General features: G+C 40.6%; 1 protein-coding gene across 1 annotated transcript in view; it reads right to left on the bottom strand.

The window, feature by feature from the left end:
- LOC104675733 (collagen alpha-6(VI) chain) overlaps positions 1-18,786 on the bottom strand; it is a 152,143-nt gene that overhangs the window by 88,853 nt on the left and 44,504 nt on the right. The window contains exons 3-8 of the mRNA XM_010380392.2: positions 17,845-18,441; positions 15,990-16,610; positions 14,344-14,904; positions 12,983-13,540; positions 10,009-10,584; positions 6,427-6,996 (exon numbers count right to left, since the gene is read on the bottom strand). Coding sequence (XP_010378694.2) covers positions 6,427-6,996; positions 10,009-10,584; positions 12,983-13,540; positions 14,344-14,904; positions 15,990-16,610; positions 17,845-18,441 — 3,483 coding nt within the window. The remainder of the gene's footprint in view (positions 1-6,426; positions 6,997-10,008; positions 10,585-12,982; positions 13,541-14,343; positions 14,905-15,989; positions 16,611-17,844; positions 18,442-18,786) is intronic.

Raw genomic sequence — 18,786 nt, 5'->3', positions numbered from 1 at the left:
AACTAAAAAATTCAGGAGATCCTTTGAAATCTTAACTGGTGTAAGTCTGACAAGCGAAGAAACTGGTAACCAAATCATTCACATTCGACCATGTCAAAGATGGTGCCGCTTTCAGGAGCTCAGCCATTCCAGAAGCCAAGGACGGACACCACCATTTTGAGGTTAAATACTTAGAGGGGTGTTGCATTAAAGTGCTTTGCTCTTATTCTTATTAATTCTAGGGAAACTTAAGAGTTGGATAAACTAGAAAGGGCTTGATATTTTAAGCTGAGTGTCCTAAAAGACAGAGAATAAAGTCATGTGACTCAAACACTCTTCTTTCAATAGTTTTTAACTTGGCTAAAAACTCTAATTTTTTTCAGCAAACTCAACACATACAGCTTGCTTGATAAAATGAGTGGTTGTTTTTAATTTGGTTTGCTTAGATCAGCAATGTTTAAGATATTCCTTGTAAAGGCAAATGCCTACTTCCCAGACACAATGGTCAGCTGGACATTTACAAGTGTTTAAAACCAAAATCGTTAATTTCAACTTTTAAAACAACTGTTGGAAACTTCATTTTTAATGAGTTGACTGAGGGAACACAAAAATCTTATTTGATAATCAATTTTCATCATGAGATTCAAGGTAAATCAAAGTGTTATCAAAAATCTGGAAGACTGGACATCTTATTTTACTGTATTTTACTTTATTGGAAATCTTAGATAATCAGAAAATTAGACAATCAGAAAATAAGATAAACTATTTAGAAAAAAAGCAGAATATATCCTTTCCAAAATTCCTCTTGCATCAACGTCTTCTCATATCTGTCTTGAGCTCGAAAGTTTCATCTTTGATGACAACTGTTTAAACCTGGGCAGAAAACCAGGTAGTAAATAAGATATGATAATGTCTTTGAGAAAAACAGACTTGTGTGGGAAAAAAAACAACCAGCAGAAATACCAAAATGACATCAAGTGACCTTGGGAACTGTTGCCTATAAACATTGTGTATTTTAAATTTTTGTGTACATTGCTGAAAGTACAAACTTATTTAGGTAAACAAGTTTCTTGTGTTTAATTTAAATTGACAAATGATTCCATAATAATGTGAGAGAAGGAATGGAATTTGGTGGGCAAGTCCAGAATTAATAACTATGTGTCTAAGTACAGTGAGAGAGACCAAACCATACTGAGCAAGAGGCTCTCATGCAACAGCCTAAAAACTCCACTGAGACATCTGCCCTTAAATCAGGAGCCCTGTCTTGAAGTCTTCCATGACACAGGTTGTGCTTTAAAGTGAATCTGCCACTGGTGACTCCAAAGGACTGGAGGCAGGGAGTTTTGGAAGTGAGCTAGGGAGAAGGCTGAAATTGGATTTCCAAAGAAATAATAAAGAATTAAAGTAGGATAACAGCAGTGGGAATAAGAAAGGGGCAATAAAAGCAAAATATTTAAGAAGGTAATTGGCAGGAATGGCTCCAGAGGGTGACAAAAGAAGTAAGAGTAGCAGGCTGAGCCCTTGACTAGTCCTCCAAATAGCAATGTGGAATCCTGGGGGGCAGGTCTGTGAGTGGGAAGACAGAAGTTCAGTTTCAGTCATATGCTGGTCACTACTCTGTTACTGCCAAACTACTTTTGGCAACTCTTATCCTCTCTGGGCATTAATTTTCTTATCTATACAAATAAGGGGGTTATATACCTCAAAGTAAAAATACAAAAGCACAGAAAAGAGTGAATTGGACCAGACAGTTACAAATCTCATTGCTTCCTGCCAAGCCCAAAAGCTGATTCTAATTATTACTTTATAAAGACAGTTCTTAATTGGAGCTGATGATGGCAGATTCTTGGTATTAAGAAATACTGTCAAGAGGCTAGGGTACATTTGTAAGACTAGAAGACAGATTCTTGAGAAAATACTTTAAAGGGGAAAGTGGCAGTTATTAGCTGGGATAGGAGATAAACCTGTTTGGGACTTTGAAAGATGTGGTATTTTAGATTAAAAAAAGAAAGGATGATTATAAAGTATAGCTAGGGACTGTTAGAGACTCAGTTTATACACCTCCCAGATTTGCTTCCTCCCTTCCCCAAGGCATAGACATTTGTCCACTGAAGAGCCCTAGCTGCCACCATCCTTAGTCTGCTAACCGCGGAGGTGACAGCCTGGCTTTGACACGGCCTCCACCATGCTCACTGCAGAATGGCCACACTGACTCTGGGGCCTGTGTGCAACCCATGTGAACTTAGGGAGGCCCTGGCCCCTTCACCATTTCCCGCCCTAGATGTTGTGTACTGTGGGACCTGTTTCTGGTTTCCCCAGCAGTTTCCATAAGGGGCTGGATAACACAACCCAGTAGTGTAGGGAAGTTAGCTCTCTGACTTATGAGAGGCAGTAGATGGGAAGGAATTGGCAGGTAAATCCTCTCCTTTATTCCCCCTGCTGGGCTCGTCTACACAGTGGTTCTGTAGGGCTTCTCTAGTGATGTTCTGCATGACCAATGCACCAGTTATGTTTCTTAAGCTGTGGCTAACTTGGTAACATACTACCTTGTATTTACTTTCTCCGCCTTTCCCGCATCACTTCCCTTCCATTCACTCTTGCTTCCCTGGGACTGCACTCCCAATAAAGTATTGGCACGTAAACTCAAGAGCTTCAAAGGTCTGTTTTCTAGAGAACCCAGATCCAGTTAAGGCAGGAACATAAAAATAGCTCCTTATTAAAAGTTGGAAATGAACATTTATTTTTTCCTTATATTTTTCACATCTCTTGAATCAAATCCTGAGGTTGTCTCTTACCCTAATCAGACTAGTCTTTTGCACAGTCTCCCTTTCGATTCATCTATCCATAATGACAGATATATCAGATGAGAGATGCTCCTGATTCTTTGCTACCTAATCATGGCTCCATGCTAAAAAATAGACAGAACCTCCACATTCTAAAAATTGCTCCAAGTCTCCTCTACTGGACAGAATAGCCAGTCTCAAAGAAAAATCAAGACAATAAGTATGGATAAAAGTGAGAAAATACCGTGTAGATTTATTAAATTTGAATATAGCTCTGAAATGTGGCTAAAATATTTAAGTCCCTAAACTAAGGAATTCTTGGTAAGTTGTCCTTCTGTGAACTAACCCCATTACTCCACAAATTTTCATTCAAGAGATCAATTCATGGTACTCTCAGCAACATGCTATATTAGCTAACTCTCAATGAACACTTACCATGTACTTCCAATTCACTGTCTCACTTCTCCTCATAAGACACAGAATAAGTAGAAGCTCTTTTTCATTTTGCAGATGAGGAAGCTGTGACAGAGAAGCTTGCCCAAGATCTCACAGTTAACACCGTGTCTCGTTTCTCACACTTGGGATTCAGATCCAGACTTCTCTGGAGTCCACATGCTGAACTACCTTATTCTACCACTTCCTGGTTAGCCAGTGATGACAAGTCATGTAGATTGCTAGATCTATGACTAGATTATGCTATTGGAAGTGACAGCAGGAAGTGGTTTCCTTAGGGAATATCAGCTTGTGGAAACAATTTTAAAGATACAAACCTATGATGTCTTAATAAGCTCCAGCTATTAATTGGTGAAGCACAACACTTAGATATTAGTTCTTTATAATGTCAACATCAGATAACCTAGACAACTAATATCAAGAAGACAGCTTAATATAACAAAAAACTCAGGGATGGGGGTGGTGGGAGGAACAGATGGGGGTCAAACAAGCCTAGGTTTCAAAATGTGCTTAGTCTTACTTCCTGTATGATCTAGACCAGGCTACAAATATTCCCTTGAAGTCCAGCTTCCACATTTATAAATGAAAACAAAAATACAAACCACATAAGATGCTGGGAGAATTGAGTGAGATAGTACATTTAAAGTGCTTAGAGCACCAGGTTTGACCCTTCGTAGATGCTCAAAAAATAGATTCTTAGTCACCTCCCTCATACCTCCACGCGGCTGACCTCCCTTTCACATACGTTAATCACAGTATGCAACTAGAGGAACTTTTACAAACCAGAAAACTAAGACTCAGAAACGGTAGTGACATCTCCAAAGTTATGCATATTTTAATAAGAAGCAGAGCAAGTGTTCAGGCCTTAAGTCCAGTTTGCTTTGAGCCGTACTCAGCTATTGTCTGATTTCCTTGTTTTGGGATTTACAGTTTAAAAAGAACTGGCATCCCCTAATATATTTGTACATGCCTTTGAAGCTTTATCGGTGTTCATTCCAGCCTCATCAGTCCTCAGCTCACAGCCTGCCTCACATTCTTCCTTGTTGGAGTAATAACCTCAAGTTTATCTTAATACAGAGTATTTTTCTTATTTTTTGCATTCATGACTATTTCCTTAAAAATAACTCATTAACTACTTGGAGTTCATACTCCTGTTTTTCACTTTCCACATGGTTTTCTTTCATCGCACTCAGATAGAAACTAGATGGTTCAGAGATAATTTTCTGCCTAATACTTGGACTTGAGTAATTCATATGAAACAAAAAATTAATGTGGAAGGTTTGGCTGAGGTAATCAGATACATTCCAAAGTATGTGAAGCAGGACTTAGAGAGTCAGTAGTCCCAAATCGACTACAGAACTCTTAACTTTTAACCCGCACATCAGGTCTTATTAAATGTTTCGGACTGCAGTTTGGAAAAGTGTGTTTGGAGAGAGCTGTTGATGTGCTGTGGGCTCTCTCATCAGGCACACACACAAGGAGAGTGGGTGACTTCCTTTTCAAGCTGAGAGAGGGGATTTCAGAGATAATCTGGAGATAACCTAATCCTGGAAATTCTAAAGCATGAGACACAGGATGGCATATTGCCCTCCCTACAAAGAAGAGGCAATCACACTGGGGGGCTGTGATTCCCAGTTTTTATTAGGGCAATTGATATGTTATTGTTGACCATGGAGCTGATGTGGCTGAGTGGAAGAGCAAGTTGTTGTGGGCTCCTCTGATCTCCCATCTAAGAAGCCCCTGGCGGGGGCAGAGAAATCTCAGCAGAACAAAGCTGGAGGTGTCACCAGATGCCCAGAGGCTGAAGAAGGCGTAAGAGACACTCTGGAATAGAGGCATACCCTAAAAAAAACTGTGATGGAGAGATCTTTAGACAAAGGTGGCTTGGTGGGGGAAGCGATGATGTGGGGCAGGAGGTGAAATCTTTGAAGGACCTATGAATGGACCCAGCTTTAGACATGGGCTATTGTCAGAGAAAACCAATTCCTGATAAGGGACAGATTAAAAACTTTCCTGTACCCTTTTAGTTGTTCCCCCTTTCCTAGTACCTTCTCCTTCTGGAGAGTCTAGAAATTATGGTTAGTAAGATGGAGCAGCACCTGGAAGATGGGGAGTGCAGTGAAAGGCTGGGGACATTGGGTGAAATGTCAACCACTTCTCTCACAGCAAGGCAGCCTGTAGCAAGCTGGAAATGTGGGGTAACCTTGAATAAAATGTAAAGTTTTAATATTACACTGGGATGGACATATTAATGACCAAAAGGAGGTTATTTCCTGAAAGTGATGAGAGGCAAGGGAAGAGCTGGCTCCCATTCATAAATTTAACGGTTACTGGTAGATAAAAATGAAGGCACTTTATAATTATATTCCAGGTGTCATGCTTATTAAAGTTTAAATATGCATTTTCTCATTTAGTCCTCCCAATGTTCTTTTGAACTAGGTGCTGCTATCATTCACATTTCATAGGTGAGAAAATTAAACTTAGAGAAGTTAGGCAACTTGTCTCAGAAAAAATGGCCATAGAGCAGGGATCTGCTGTCAGGCTGTCTGTCTTCAGAGCTGCCTCTTAATGACCTTGCAACTTTTTTGTTTTTTTTTGAGTGGAAATCTGGGATTAATGTCTACCATGGGTAGTTACACAGAATCATAGCCAACCCATAAGGTGCCTTTATAACAGAAAAAGTGACTTCTCCTTTAAGACACTTCACTTCCATCTGTTGAAAAAAGTGTCAAAATGCACTCATTGTAAAGAAGATATTTACTAACTTCTGTGGTAAAGTTTCATAATAAAGATATAAAGGAGGTTTCCTACCTACCTGTACCACAGCTCTTGGCAGCCCTATAGGCCCTCTTGCCAAGCAACCAAAAAATCAGTCAAATATTTGCTTTCTTTGAGGCATGCTCTTCAACATCTGAAACCAGCCAGATTGCAAACAATGGCCTTTTCCTCACACCGGAAGGCAGGCATTCCCACTCACAAAGGAGGCATGCTCACCCAGGAGACAGGGAGAAAAAAGGGCACAGGAGTTCAGACACCCTGTTTCTCAATCCGCAGGTCAAGATAAATATTTAATAACTGTGAAAAGCTCACTTTGAAATCCAGAGGCACACTTCTAAATGCTCCCACTAGCCCCAGGGGATGACAATGGAGCTTGAAGAAAATGTCAGAGAAGATGGTGTGGGGAATCGATATGAACTTGCTAAATACTTACTGCTTTCACTCCCTGTGGTACAGATGTTGCGAACGATCCTTTTATTGACCTTCTTCAGTTCATCGAAGTTGTGCACTGTCAGTTTTTTCTCTGCAGTCCCGGTGATCTGAATGAGCTGCTGGTCATCCACATCCCCAATGCCCACAGAGTAGATGTCGATACCTCTGTGTCTCAGGGCTTCCGCGGCCTGGGCCACCTCGTCTTGGGACTGGCCATCTGTAAGGATCAGCAACACCTGCGGGGTACCTGTATTTATCCTGCTGCCCATGTCTGGCCTGAAGTAATGTTCCACCTTCCTGAGTGCGGCACCGATGTGCGTGTTTCCAAAGATCTGCGTGATGTTTTCAATCTGAAATGATATCTCTTTTGCACCTATGAAAGTTCCCAGTGGAAACTCTGGGCGATAGGCATCGCTAAACTGGGCCGCTCCTATATGCACTCTGTTGGGGCTGACATCAAAGTCTTGAACAACGGATACCAGAAATTCCTTCATTTTCTTGAAGTCAGTTTGCTGAATGCTAGTTGAACCATCCATAAGGAAAACAAGATCTACTTTGTCAATTTCACAATCTACAAAGAAGAGAAGGAACAACAGCAAACCCAGATTGTTATTCTTTCCTTAATCCACCAAGAGTAAATTAAATGTTTGCAGCTATAGGCCGGGCGTGGTGGCTCATGCCTATAATCCCAGCACTTTGGGAGGCCAAGGCGGGTGGATCACAAGGTCAGGAGATCGAGACCATCCTAACTAACATGGTGAAACCCAGTCTCAACTAAAAAAAAAAATACAAAAAATTAGCTGGGCATGCTGGTGGGTGCCTGTGGTCCCAGCTACTAGGGAGGCTGAGGCAGGAGAATGGCGTGAACCTGGGAGGCGAAGCTTGCAGTGAGCTGAGATCATACCACTGCATTCCAGCCTGGGAGACAGAGAGAGACTCCATCTCCAAAAAAAAAAAAAAAAGTTTGCAGCTATATAGAAATGATATTTCTGAAAGTGGTTTCTTAACTTATGCTAGCATGTGGTCACATTAATTGGAGAGGAAATAAAGGCAAATGATCAGTTCATAAAGTCAGTACAAGGCATGAATCACACATCTTTTTATGCTTCTCTTGGCTTGTTGATTTGGTCTTAGGCCATTTTATTTTCTGAGATGCCAGAGAACTGGGGCCAGTGCTACGGAAAACTTGTTCTCATCTACAATCTAGCCTAAGCTCTTCCAGAAAGCCCGGTGACAGTAGCAGCACATCAAGAGAAAACAAAACACACATACATTTAGGGATTCGAACAAAAAGGCAGATGGTTTGTATTATTGACTTAGCCTCCCTGGTCATTTGAGCCAAGAATTATTTTTCTAGTTCATTAGGGCATATTGAGAAGAGGTTTTAAAAGGATGCCTTTTGGTCTGTATCTAGTCAGTTTTCCTTGTTATCAGTCCCTTTCTGCTGTATGTAGGCAAAAATATCTACTTGAGAAAAATATTTTTGAACAAGCAATGCAATATAGAGATGCTTCCCCCATATTAACACAGCAAATATAAAACAAGAAGAACATGAGAGACCATTGCCAATGAATGAGTTATGCTTGGCACATGCATGTTCCTTAGCTTTCTGGTAAGCATGATCGTTTCCATGAAATCCCCAGTGATCTCACCACTGTCCGAACTTAGTTGTCATCACAGCCTTAGAAATATTAAAGGTGTCTGAGATTCCTTAAGTCCAGGTAAGCAAGGAAGAGATAAGAAGAAATACGGTAAATTGATCCTTTAGGAATTGGTTAACTTATTGAATTACTTTGTTTCAGATTTGGAAATCTAGTACTGTTTTTCTGTCCGAAGGAGAATTTTCAATATGAAAATGCAATGTCAATTTCTACAGTGAACTGGTGAAGGATAGATCCAATTTTAGGCAATGGCTACAAGGAAGGAAGAAATTTGTCCCAGTTTTCAGTAAGACCCAGAAAGATTTTGTTAGTTTTGTGAAAGAAAAAGATAGTAGCTGCATTCTAAGGAGGCAAGGTTTAGGAAAACCAGAGAAGTTAGATGAGTTTTAAAAAGAACTACTATATCTAGATGTTGGAATCATGAATTAATAGCAATTCATCTAGTAAAAACATTTTGTATATTTAGTAAAATAAATCTTAGGAAAAATAGGAAACTAAGTAGAGAACAATCTTTCTCTGAACCAAACTTATAAACTGAAAGTAAAATGATGAAGGAAGGAATACATACACACATGCAACAATGCAATCTCCAGCTGTCAGAACACAAGCCCAGCATCCAGTGCAAAGGAAGTCCCACTATGCTCTGTCCTGGAAACCTCTGAGGCTGGAACAGAGGTTTTAATACTGGGCTTCACATTTTAAATGACCTTGCGTCATAACTGAAATAAGCAAAGAAACTGGTGACTTCTGGCCTGAGGGAAAGAAGACTTCAGGCAATTATAGATGGTTCTTAGGAGGAGAATTTGATTTCTTGCATAAAGAGGAAAAAGAACTAGTAAGTGGAAAAATGTGTAAGCACATTTGTGTTCTCATGAAGCCTGTTCAAAACTGGTGAATTCAGCTAGGTGTAGTGGCCCACACTTGTAATCCCAGCACTTTGGGAGGCCAAGCGGGGCAGATGGCTTGAATCCAGGAGTTTGAGACCAGCCTGGGCAACATAGTGAAATCCTGTCTTTACAAAAAAAAAATTAGCCATGCCTCATGGCACACATCTGTAGTCCCATCTCCTTGGGGAGGCAGAGGCAGGAGGATCACCTGAGTCCTGGAAGTTGAGGCTGCAGTGAGCTGTGATCATGCTACTGCACTCCAGCCTGGACGACAGAGCAACACCCTGTCTAAAAAAAAAAAAAAAAAAAAAAAAGACAAAACAACTTATGAATTCCCCATCATTAGAAGAGTTTAGGAAGAAGTGATTAGGAATGCTGCAGAAAGTATCTTCCTTGGGGGAGTAGTCTGAATGAAATATCCCTGAGGTCTTTCCAACCCTGAGATTTTATAATATAGAAAGTCCTAGCAAAGTCTTGGAATCAACCCAAATGTCCATCAGTGACAGACTGGATTAAGAAAATGTGGCACATATACACCATGGAATACTATGCAGCCATAAGAAAGAATGACTTTGTGTCCTTTGTAGGGACATGGATGCAGCTGGAAACCATCATTCTCAGCAAACTATCGCAAGAACAGAAAACTAAATACCGCATGTTCTCACTCATAGGTGGGAATTGAACAATGAGATCACTTGGACACAGGAAGGGGAGCATCACACACCGGGTCCTATTGTGGGGAGGGGGGTGGGGGGAGGGATAGCATTAGGAGATATACCTAATGTAAATGATGAGTTAATGGGTGCAGCACACCAACAAGGCACATGTATACATATGTAACAAACCTGCACATTGTGCACATGTACCCTAGAACCTAAAGTATAATTAAAAAAAAAAAAAAAAGAAAAGAAAATGAAACAATTAGAAATCCTTCTCTCCTCTCTGGAAAACTCATTCCTGAGAGCCATTGTTTTGCTTTCTCTCTCGTTTGTCACTCTGCTAATAATTAGGAAAAACTTCCTTGGCAAACCTTACCTACTTTTGAAGAGTTGCAGACACTGGCTGTCACATCTGAAGTTATTCCCTTCAGACCTCCAAAAGTCTCCACGAAGAAGTACTTGTCGCTTGATCCTGCCATAGCTAACAGTTCCACGGGATTGGCATCAGCAATACCCACAGCCAGGACAAGAATGCCTTTGTCTCGCAAGGCCTTTGCTGTGGCATTGAGCTTATCAGCATCATGGGAATCCCCATCGGTGATCACAATGAGGACTTGGGGGACCCCCTTGTTCAGGCGACTGCCCCGGGCTTCAGTGAACATGTGGTCCGAGAAGCCCAGTGCCTCAGCAGTATAAGTACTGCCACCCATGGCTTGGTCATTCTGGAGCACTGAAATTACCTCCGGTTTTGTGCCAAAGTTATCCAGATAAAACAGCACCTCTGGGTCATCAGCATACTTCAGAGCCCCAAACTGGACCCGATTCTTGCCCACATCAGCTTTTTTCACTATGTCAATCATAAAATTCTTCATGATATTATACTCATCATAGTCAATGCTGCCAGAGCTATCAATGACAAACACAACATCTAAAACTTCAATCCGCTTGCATTCTGAAAGAGGAAGAGAAAGGTAAACCATATGAGATTAGCTTGGGACAGCATGGGAGACACCCCAATCTTTTTATAAATTGCTAGTGTTTTCTATCCATGAGGATCATGCTATGCATTAGAATGTCAATTCTAATAGCCTCAGAAATATTAAAGGTGTCTGAGACTCCTTAAGTCCACATAAGCAAAGAAGTGATAAGTAGAAATACGGTACATCAATCCTTTAGGAATTGGTTAACTTATTAAATTACTTTGTTTCAGATTTGGAAATCTAGTACTTTTTTTCTTTCCCAAGGAGAATTTTCAATACGAAAGATAAGAGAGACAATACACATACATTGGTGCTGGAAGTATATAGTTAATACTCACTTAGGTGAGCTTGAAAGATAAAGGAGTCAGTGGGGTCCCACTGCAGGGAGTGGGATGGGGTGAAGTGACAATCACAGGATTGTCAGGAATAAAATATTTTGAAACCTTTGGACTAAAAAAGTCAATTCTGTGTAAATTTTCCTGTATAAGTGGTTTCTCCAACATGTGCTTTCATTTATACAAATTTGTTTCTTTTTTTTTTTTTACCCATGATCTTGAGATTTGTATTCTTAATATAAACCTTGGGAAAATGACCAAATGAAAATGAATTTGGCAATACTGTATTTTTTTCATGATTCTCTGATGGGTGACTTTTCAAAGTTACTTTTTCCTCACTTTTTGACTTTTTTGAAACATCTATTTTCATTTTTTGGTCTCATCACAGAAATAAGCCTACTTCACACTTGGTCCAACTAAGCTGTTTTAGCATGATGCTCCTATTAACTTTTTAAATCTGAGGTGAGCACCATGGAACAGAAAAGCAGGAAAGACCCAATTAATTCTTAATCCATGTGTAGCAAGTTCCCTCCAAAGGTGCAGTGTTCCAAAACTAACTCATCCATTCTGGAGAAGGGGAATTGTAAGATGGTTTGTTATTTAGTCCTTATGTAGCACATTCTCTCTACAGGCCATAGAAAGGTATGTTCCAAATATTAACTCATCCATTCTTGAGAAACGGAATTGTGAGAAAGCACCCACCCCCCAGAGGCTTGCCACATTTTCTTCTTTTGCCAGCCACTTGCTGGCTATGTAAGGGCTGTTGAAAACCTTAGAGCCAATGTACTTGTCCCCACTAATGGCAGGCCATGTGTACAGGGCCATCAACCAAATTCCCAAGAAAAGTTGGCTCTACTTGCGAATTTACGTAGAAGAACTATGTCCCCGTGGTCTTGACTGCCTGGGAAGCCTGCCTGGATTACCCAGAGGAGTGGGGGTAAATTACACTGCATCAAAATGCTTCAGAAAGTTCCTATTTGTTCTGGGTGAAATTAACAGGAAATAGAAACCAGGTGTACTCTTTTTCTACAAAATACAGATCATGAGTACCAAACCTTCCAGTGGGAGTTGAACAGAACTGTTATTTGAATAAGCAAACAATGTTCCTCTCCTTCCCTTTAAACTCCATGAAAATCCATGTCCTTCGTGTTCAGAATGCCTCTGTCACCAAGCCCTATGGGTCACAGTATAAATCAGCCCCTTATATTTGCTGAGGTTTTATTTGATCATTTCCATTACTCTATATTTCCATTACTTTTGATCATTTCCATTACTCTGCAGTTTCATGGGAAGACAGTGGGGACTAGGTTCCTTACTTCCTTTGAAGCAACCATTGCTCAAGTCCTCTTACTATATTCCTTCGTTATAAAATTTAATAACTATCAAAGTGTTTTCACAAACATTATCTCATTTGATGCAAGTATTGGTCTTTAGAAATTGTAAAAATAAACACCATATATAGTAGATGTGTAGGTCAAAGAGGAGACACCTTGCCCAGAAGGATAAATGCCAGTCCTGCCTCAGCAACCCACACGTAGCCCAGTGACACAGGGCACACAAGGCTGAGCCCCTCGCCTCAAAGTAGGACCAGCTCTGTAATTCATGGTCTGGAGCTCCCCATGGGATCAGGTCAAACTAGACTCCAGCTAAGGTGACTTCCTTGTTCAGTTCCTACCCATGCCCTGACCTGTTTCCTACACCCCTTCTGAAAATACCTCCTAAATAAATCACTTCCAAAGAGCCCTGACTTAGCTTCTGCTTCTAGGGAACCTGATCTAAGATCTGCTATGATACCGTTTTTCTTAAATGGAGATTCATCTCTCTAGTGCTATTTACCTATAAATGGGAATGGATCTAGGTAAACCAAAATTCTTCCTCACTGTCTGTTTACTTCAACAGGTCAAAGCCACTAGGAGAAACATTTCAATTAAACCAAAAGTTTACAATATGCAAATAGAATGAAATTCAAGAAACAGAGGCTAAAAAAGACATCTGTTATTTGGATAGTTCTGCTAGTGAGTATACCCATGCCTACCTTCACGGGGGCTGCATATTCCAAAAACAAGATCATCTTCAATGCGCTGCAGAATGTCAAAATTCTCAACATAAAAAACCATCTCGGGCCTCCCACTGATCTCCTCAAGCTGAGTGACATTGGAGCCAAACACTCCCACAGAGTAGATGATCACACCTTCTTGCCGAAGCGCTACCGCTGGTTCCTTTACTATGTCCTGAGCTTCACCATCCGTGATAAGGATGAGAAACTTTCTGACGTTGGGCCGGGCGCCCTTGGTGGGGCTGAAGTACTGAGACACAAAGCTCAGGGCACTACCAGTCAGGGTGGTTTGTCCAATGTGAGCCATTTGGTCTATTGCATTTGAAATGTCGCTTTGGGACATGAATCTGTTGAGCTGAAACTCCTCCTTATTGATGTCACTGAACTGGACTACACCAATTTGCACCCGATCTGGTCCAATCTGAGACTTGCTCACCAGGTTTTTCATAAATGTTTTCATTTTGCTGAAGTTTTCAGGTCCTATACTTCCAGAACTGTCCACCAGAAACATGATGTCAGCTTTCATCTCTTTGCAAGCTGCAAAAGAAAAACTGGGATGTTTATTCAAGTCAGCTACATGTAAAAAGTTCAGAGTAAACAGGAAAATCTAAAACACAAATAATTTTATATTGAAATATGTACTTAGTAATAATTAGTAGTAAATAAAGCATAGAAGACAATAAAAGTGAGAATATTCTATTTGTTATTTACTAATTTGCTTAAATACATAACTCAGGGTTAGTCAACCTCAGCACCACTGACATCTTGGGCATCATTTTACTGTGGGAAGTCTGTGTGTTGTAGGATCCTGTAAAATACTTCTTTGAAGTATCCCTGACCTCCTACTCTTAGATGACAGGAGCACCCTCCAGTTATGACCATCAGAAATGTCTCTAGACATTGACAAATAACCCCTAAGGGCGCAAAATCACTCCTGGGTGAAAACAGGAGCTCTAAATGATATAACTCTAAAAAAATGTCATAAGAGCTGTATAAAAAGACATTCAAATAAATCTGAAGTATTCCTTACAATCTGAAATCATTTTATCATATTACACATGTGGTATACACTCATACCTACCGTGGCAAGAAATTGTGAGAGGAAGCTAATTATTACTTACTAGGGAAATTCCTCCAAATATTTTTCTTATGCTTCAGATATTATTTAAAACAACACTATAGTGGGCTCTTAGCTTTGTTCTGGAGAACAAACACAGTTACACAAGTCAACAAATCTCAACTTAGTAATTTTGTTGTTTTTCTAAACCAGCAATGTCAATTATTGCCAGGATGGCAATTTGCGAGTGAAGGTCAGTAGGTAGAGCAACGGTTTCTCTTACCTTCTTCAGCACAGATTTCTTGAACAACTTGGTTTCTTATGTCTTTCAATGCGTCAAAGTCATGCACGTAATACACTCTCTTTTCCTCTCCTGCAATTTCTCGCAGCTGTGTTTCGTTGGCCTCCTTAACCCCGATAGCATAAACTCGGATGTGCTCTTCTCTCAGTCTGTTTGCAGGCTCCAAGATGCTATCCTTGGACATGCCATTTGTCAGGACAACAAGGTGACATGGAACTTTGTTTCCTCGCTGTTTCTTTGCTTTTTGCAACAGACTCAGTGTGAAATTCAGTGCTGCACCTGTATTTGTATTCCCACCTATCTGCCTGATATTCTCAATGGCCTTTCCCAAATCCTGCTTGTTGGAGTATTTATTGATCTCGAATTCCAAGTCCCAGCTGTCAGCATACTGAACGGCCCCAACCCGCACCTTATGGGGGGCAATGTTGAACATCCCTACCACCTCTGACAGGAAGGTCTTCATTTCATGGAAATCTGTGGCCTGGGTGCTCCCTGAGCCATCGATGAGCAGATAGATGTCTGCTTCCTCAGTGTCCACACAACCTAAAATGGAATCAGTAAGTTGCATGTGGCATTTGAGCAGGCATGAAGAAAAAATGAGAGCAGGTGGAAAGAAGAACAAATATGAACCTCTTCAGACAGAAAAACGGGAAACAGCTTCTAGGCTTAAAATCCATGCTTTGTTAGCTTACAATGGGGGAATCTCAGCATCCCTTCAGCCAAATGAATCTCTTCTGACACTTTAAGACTATTGTCCTAATTCTCTGCCATGAATCAGGATAAATCTGAATATAGTAGGAGATTTAAAAAATTGGAAGCTGCTTTTTACAAGACACTTCACCCATTAGTAAATAACTGCTTAGCAAAAAGTCAAGTAGTGTGTTGGGAAATGGAGAAGGTATTTAACTGGACATTGTGGGCACATGAACTCTCTTGAGCAAATTATTTACTCCTTACCCACTCCTAGTCAACTAACTACGGATACTATTCATGAGTGAGACAATGACATTTGTAGTAAATATGCTATATTTATGGAAGAATATATACATCTATATGTATACCAATACATAAACATATTTATATAGTATAAGTGTATATATGAATGTAAGATGCATCGCCCTCTGTCTCTGTCCCTGCACTAGTGGGTGCTAGAATGGTACCCCACAACAAATTACATAATTACTTTGTTCTTCATTCAAATCATACTCCTGTTTATTCTCTACATTGGAATTTGGAAATGAGGGAAGAAGATTTGGGCGAGAAAAGTACAAAAAGAATAAAGAAATAAAGGGAAGAGCAGGAGAACATGAGAGGCAAAAGAGAGAAAGACAAATGAAGAGAGAAAAATAGCAAAGGAAGGTATTCTGCAGTATGGATGAGTAACAAACCTAATTAAAGCTGCACAAAAGAGGAACTAGAAGAAGAAATCTCTTCTCCCCATGCCAACACCTCAATGGCTTTTATTGTCCCCAAATTAGGATTCATATTTTCAAGCTCAAGTAAAAAAATTACGAACTTATCCCCTTCCCCATCCACATCTTACCAAGCCAATCCACTTTGTATACAGAATATTTGAAAGAGAAGAAAAAAAGAATCCAAACAACCCTTCTTTCAGCAGAAGACCTTACCAGATTTGAGCGTTTCGGTCCTCTCTGAAAAGACAGAGACTGTGTGTGTTATTTGGTTCCGCAGCTTCTTCAGAAACGTCTGGTTGTGAGCAGCCAGGTCAGCGAAGGTCTTCAGTTTGGAGACATACTGCTCAGCAGGGTGGGATGCTATCTTTTCCAACTGGGTGTCGCTGGCCCCCTCTATGCCCAGGGTGAAGATGGTCACACCCTCCCGTCGGAGGTTAACAGCTGCTTTTGTCACGTTGTCTTCCGAATCTCGGTGGGTCACCAGCACGGCAATCTGGGGCACCCCCTGATTCTTCCGACTGCCATTCCGTGCACTAAAGACTTCCTTCCTGAGCTTTTTGATGGCAGCTCCAGTATAGGCCTTCCCAGTCTGGTGAGAAAGGTTCTGTATATGCTGGAGAACCTCTGACTTATTTATGCCCATGCTCAGTGAATTTATCACTTTTGTCTCATTGCTATAGGCCACAAGGCCAATCCTCATGCAATTTTCCTTTATGTCAAGGGCAGATACACTTTCTTCCAAGAATCCTTTAAGATAGTCAAAGTTCTCGTCGCTTCCATTGATTGACATATCCAATAGGAACACAACATCGGCCATAGAAGGGCCTTGGCAAGCTGTACGGGCAAGAAATAAATGAGCACAATTTTAGCTGGTGGTTCAGCATCTTTGGTGAGCATCAGAAGGCATGAAGACCATACAGCAGAGCTCAGTTATGCACTTAGAGCAGGAGGTAGACAAATAATTATGAAGTTGAGGTTAAAGAGACCTGGGTTCAAATACTACATTTTAGCTAAACTCCCAGCTTCAATTTCCTCATCAGTAAAAGGGAGATAATACTAATCTCATAGAATTGTTATGGGGATTTAATGAGATAATATTCTTAGCATGGGGCCTGGTACGTAAAATTCATTCAATGAACCATAGCCATTACTATCATCTTAAAATCATTTAAGCATCATCTACCCTATAGTCAGCGGTTACAGATGAAAGCATTCTCTGTTATCAATAGGTAAGTACATATATCAGCTCATTCAGACTGATTTAATCAGGGATAATGTGAGTTTCCTATATACATATTTGGACATGTACACTTTGAACACATTGTTTTTTACTGGCTATCCCCTGCCCCTCACTTGAATGATGATCATAAACTCTTGATCATTCTAGAGTCGTACATACTGGAGTAGTACAAGAGGATAGACCAGGAGAGCAGTTTGGCCCCAGAGCAGAACACAGGGAAAACTAATTCAGAATAGGGTAGCAGGGAGCAAGGCAGTCTGGAGCTGAAACTACATGGCTGGGAAATGGGAGACCTGGCCTACTAGCTCTGACTAAAGTCACAGCCTGGCCTGGGCCAAGGCACATCACTTCTAAGGATATATATAAGTTCCTATTTCCAAAAAAAGAAGAGGGGGGGATATGGACTTCTGGAAGTTGTTTTTAGGTCTAACATTCTACGATTATATTATGTGGTTTTAAGAGTCAAGAATTTCTTTAGAAGCAAATTTACCTTTTAAATGAACCAGTACTAAAACTACATAGCAACTAAAGCAAAGGGAAATAGCTCAGAGATCAGCTGGGTGGCAGGGAGAAAGCATCCCTAAATGTTAGGAAGTCTGTGAATGTCGGGCAACACAGATAAGTGAAACATGAAAAACCAAGACTTGTGGGGTTCACTGAATTGAAAATAGTCATAATCACTGGACTCTCTTAAATGTATGGGTATATAACATCTGAAAATGTGGCCCATTTTGGGGATAGAAATATTCATAGAATTTCAATCCTCTCCCCATTTTAATGTTTCAAAAGCATTTCATCATCATTCCTATACATATATCCTAGGCCCACCTTCTACAAAGATGTCATCAACTGCTCCCTCCTTGTACTTTGTTACATCCTTGATGATGTGCGTCATGTTTTGGGAAAACATGCTGAGGTCTCTGACTGTCCGAAGGTTGAAATGAAACTGAGACGTGGCCATGGCCTTCAGGTTTTCCTCAGAAGCTTTCTGCACCCCTACGGAGATGATTTTCACTCCGTCTTTCTGCAGGGCCTTCGAAGCCTCTTCCACATCATCCTCAGACTCAGATGAAGCCAGGACCACTAGAATTGGGGGAAACTGTTTCTTGTCTCTCCCATTTGTGGGTGCAGAGAAAAAAGTCCTGTGAGCCTCCTGAAGAGCCTTTCCTATCTGCAGGGACCCACCAATGAATCCAAAGTTCTTCTTGAGGTGGTTCAGCATGGGGCTCCTGCCTTTGAAGGTGCTCAGGTGGAATTCACTGTGAAGTTTATCACTGTACTGGGCGAGGGCCACGCGGTATTTGTCAGCCTCTATAGGGAGACTGCTGATCATTTTGGTGATGAACATTTTCACAAATGGGAAGGACCTGGATCCCAGGCGATCGGAGCTGTCCACCAGAAACACGACATCTGCATACTCAGGGCCTGCAAAACCACAAACATATAAACGAACTAAAAACTTTAAAAATGTACTGCCATATTTAATGCCAACTCTATGGGAGAGAGATGTACTTTCCTTTTTATTTTTAAAATACCTTCCCAATAAACTGAAAATAGCAGTCTGCAACTGCATATTCTCTCAAGAAAAAGAGATAGCTGTATCTTGGGCTGATTCTTTTAAACAACTTCTCATTTGAACTGATCACAAAATTAAGCATAACTTTTGCAAGGAATTGGTTAATTAGAAATAGTGATTAACAACAGTGACTGGAAAAATAAAACAAAGAGATAAACAGAGAAATAAAATCATGGGTTTTATACCTTTTGTGG

This window comes from Rhinopithecus roxellana, chromosome 1, assembly GCF_007565055.1.
Source record: "Rhinopithecus roxellana isolate Shanxi Qingling chromosome 1, ASM756505v1, whole genome shotgun sequence".
In the NCBI taxonomy this organism is placed as follows: Eukaryota; Metazoa; Chordata; class Mammalia; order Primates; family Cercopithecidae; genus Rhinopithecus; species Rhinopithecus roxellana.
This window is presented reverse-complemented; position numbering and strand designations above follow the sequence as displayed.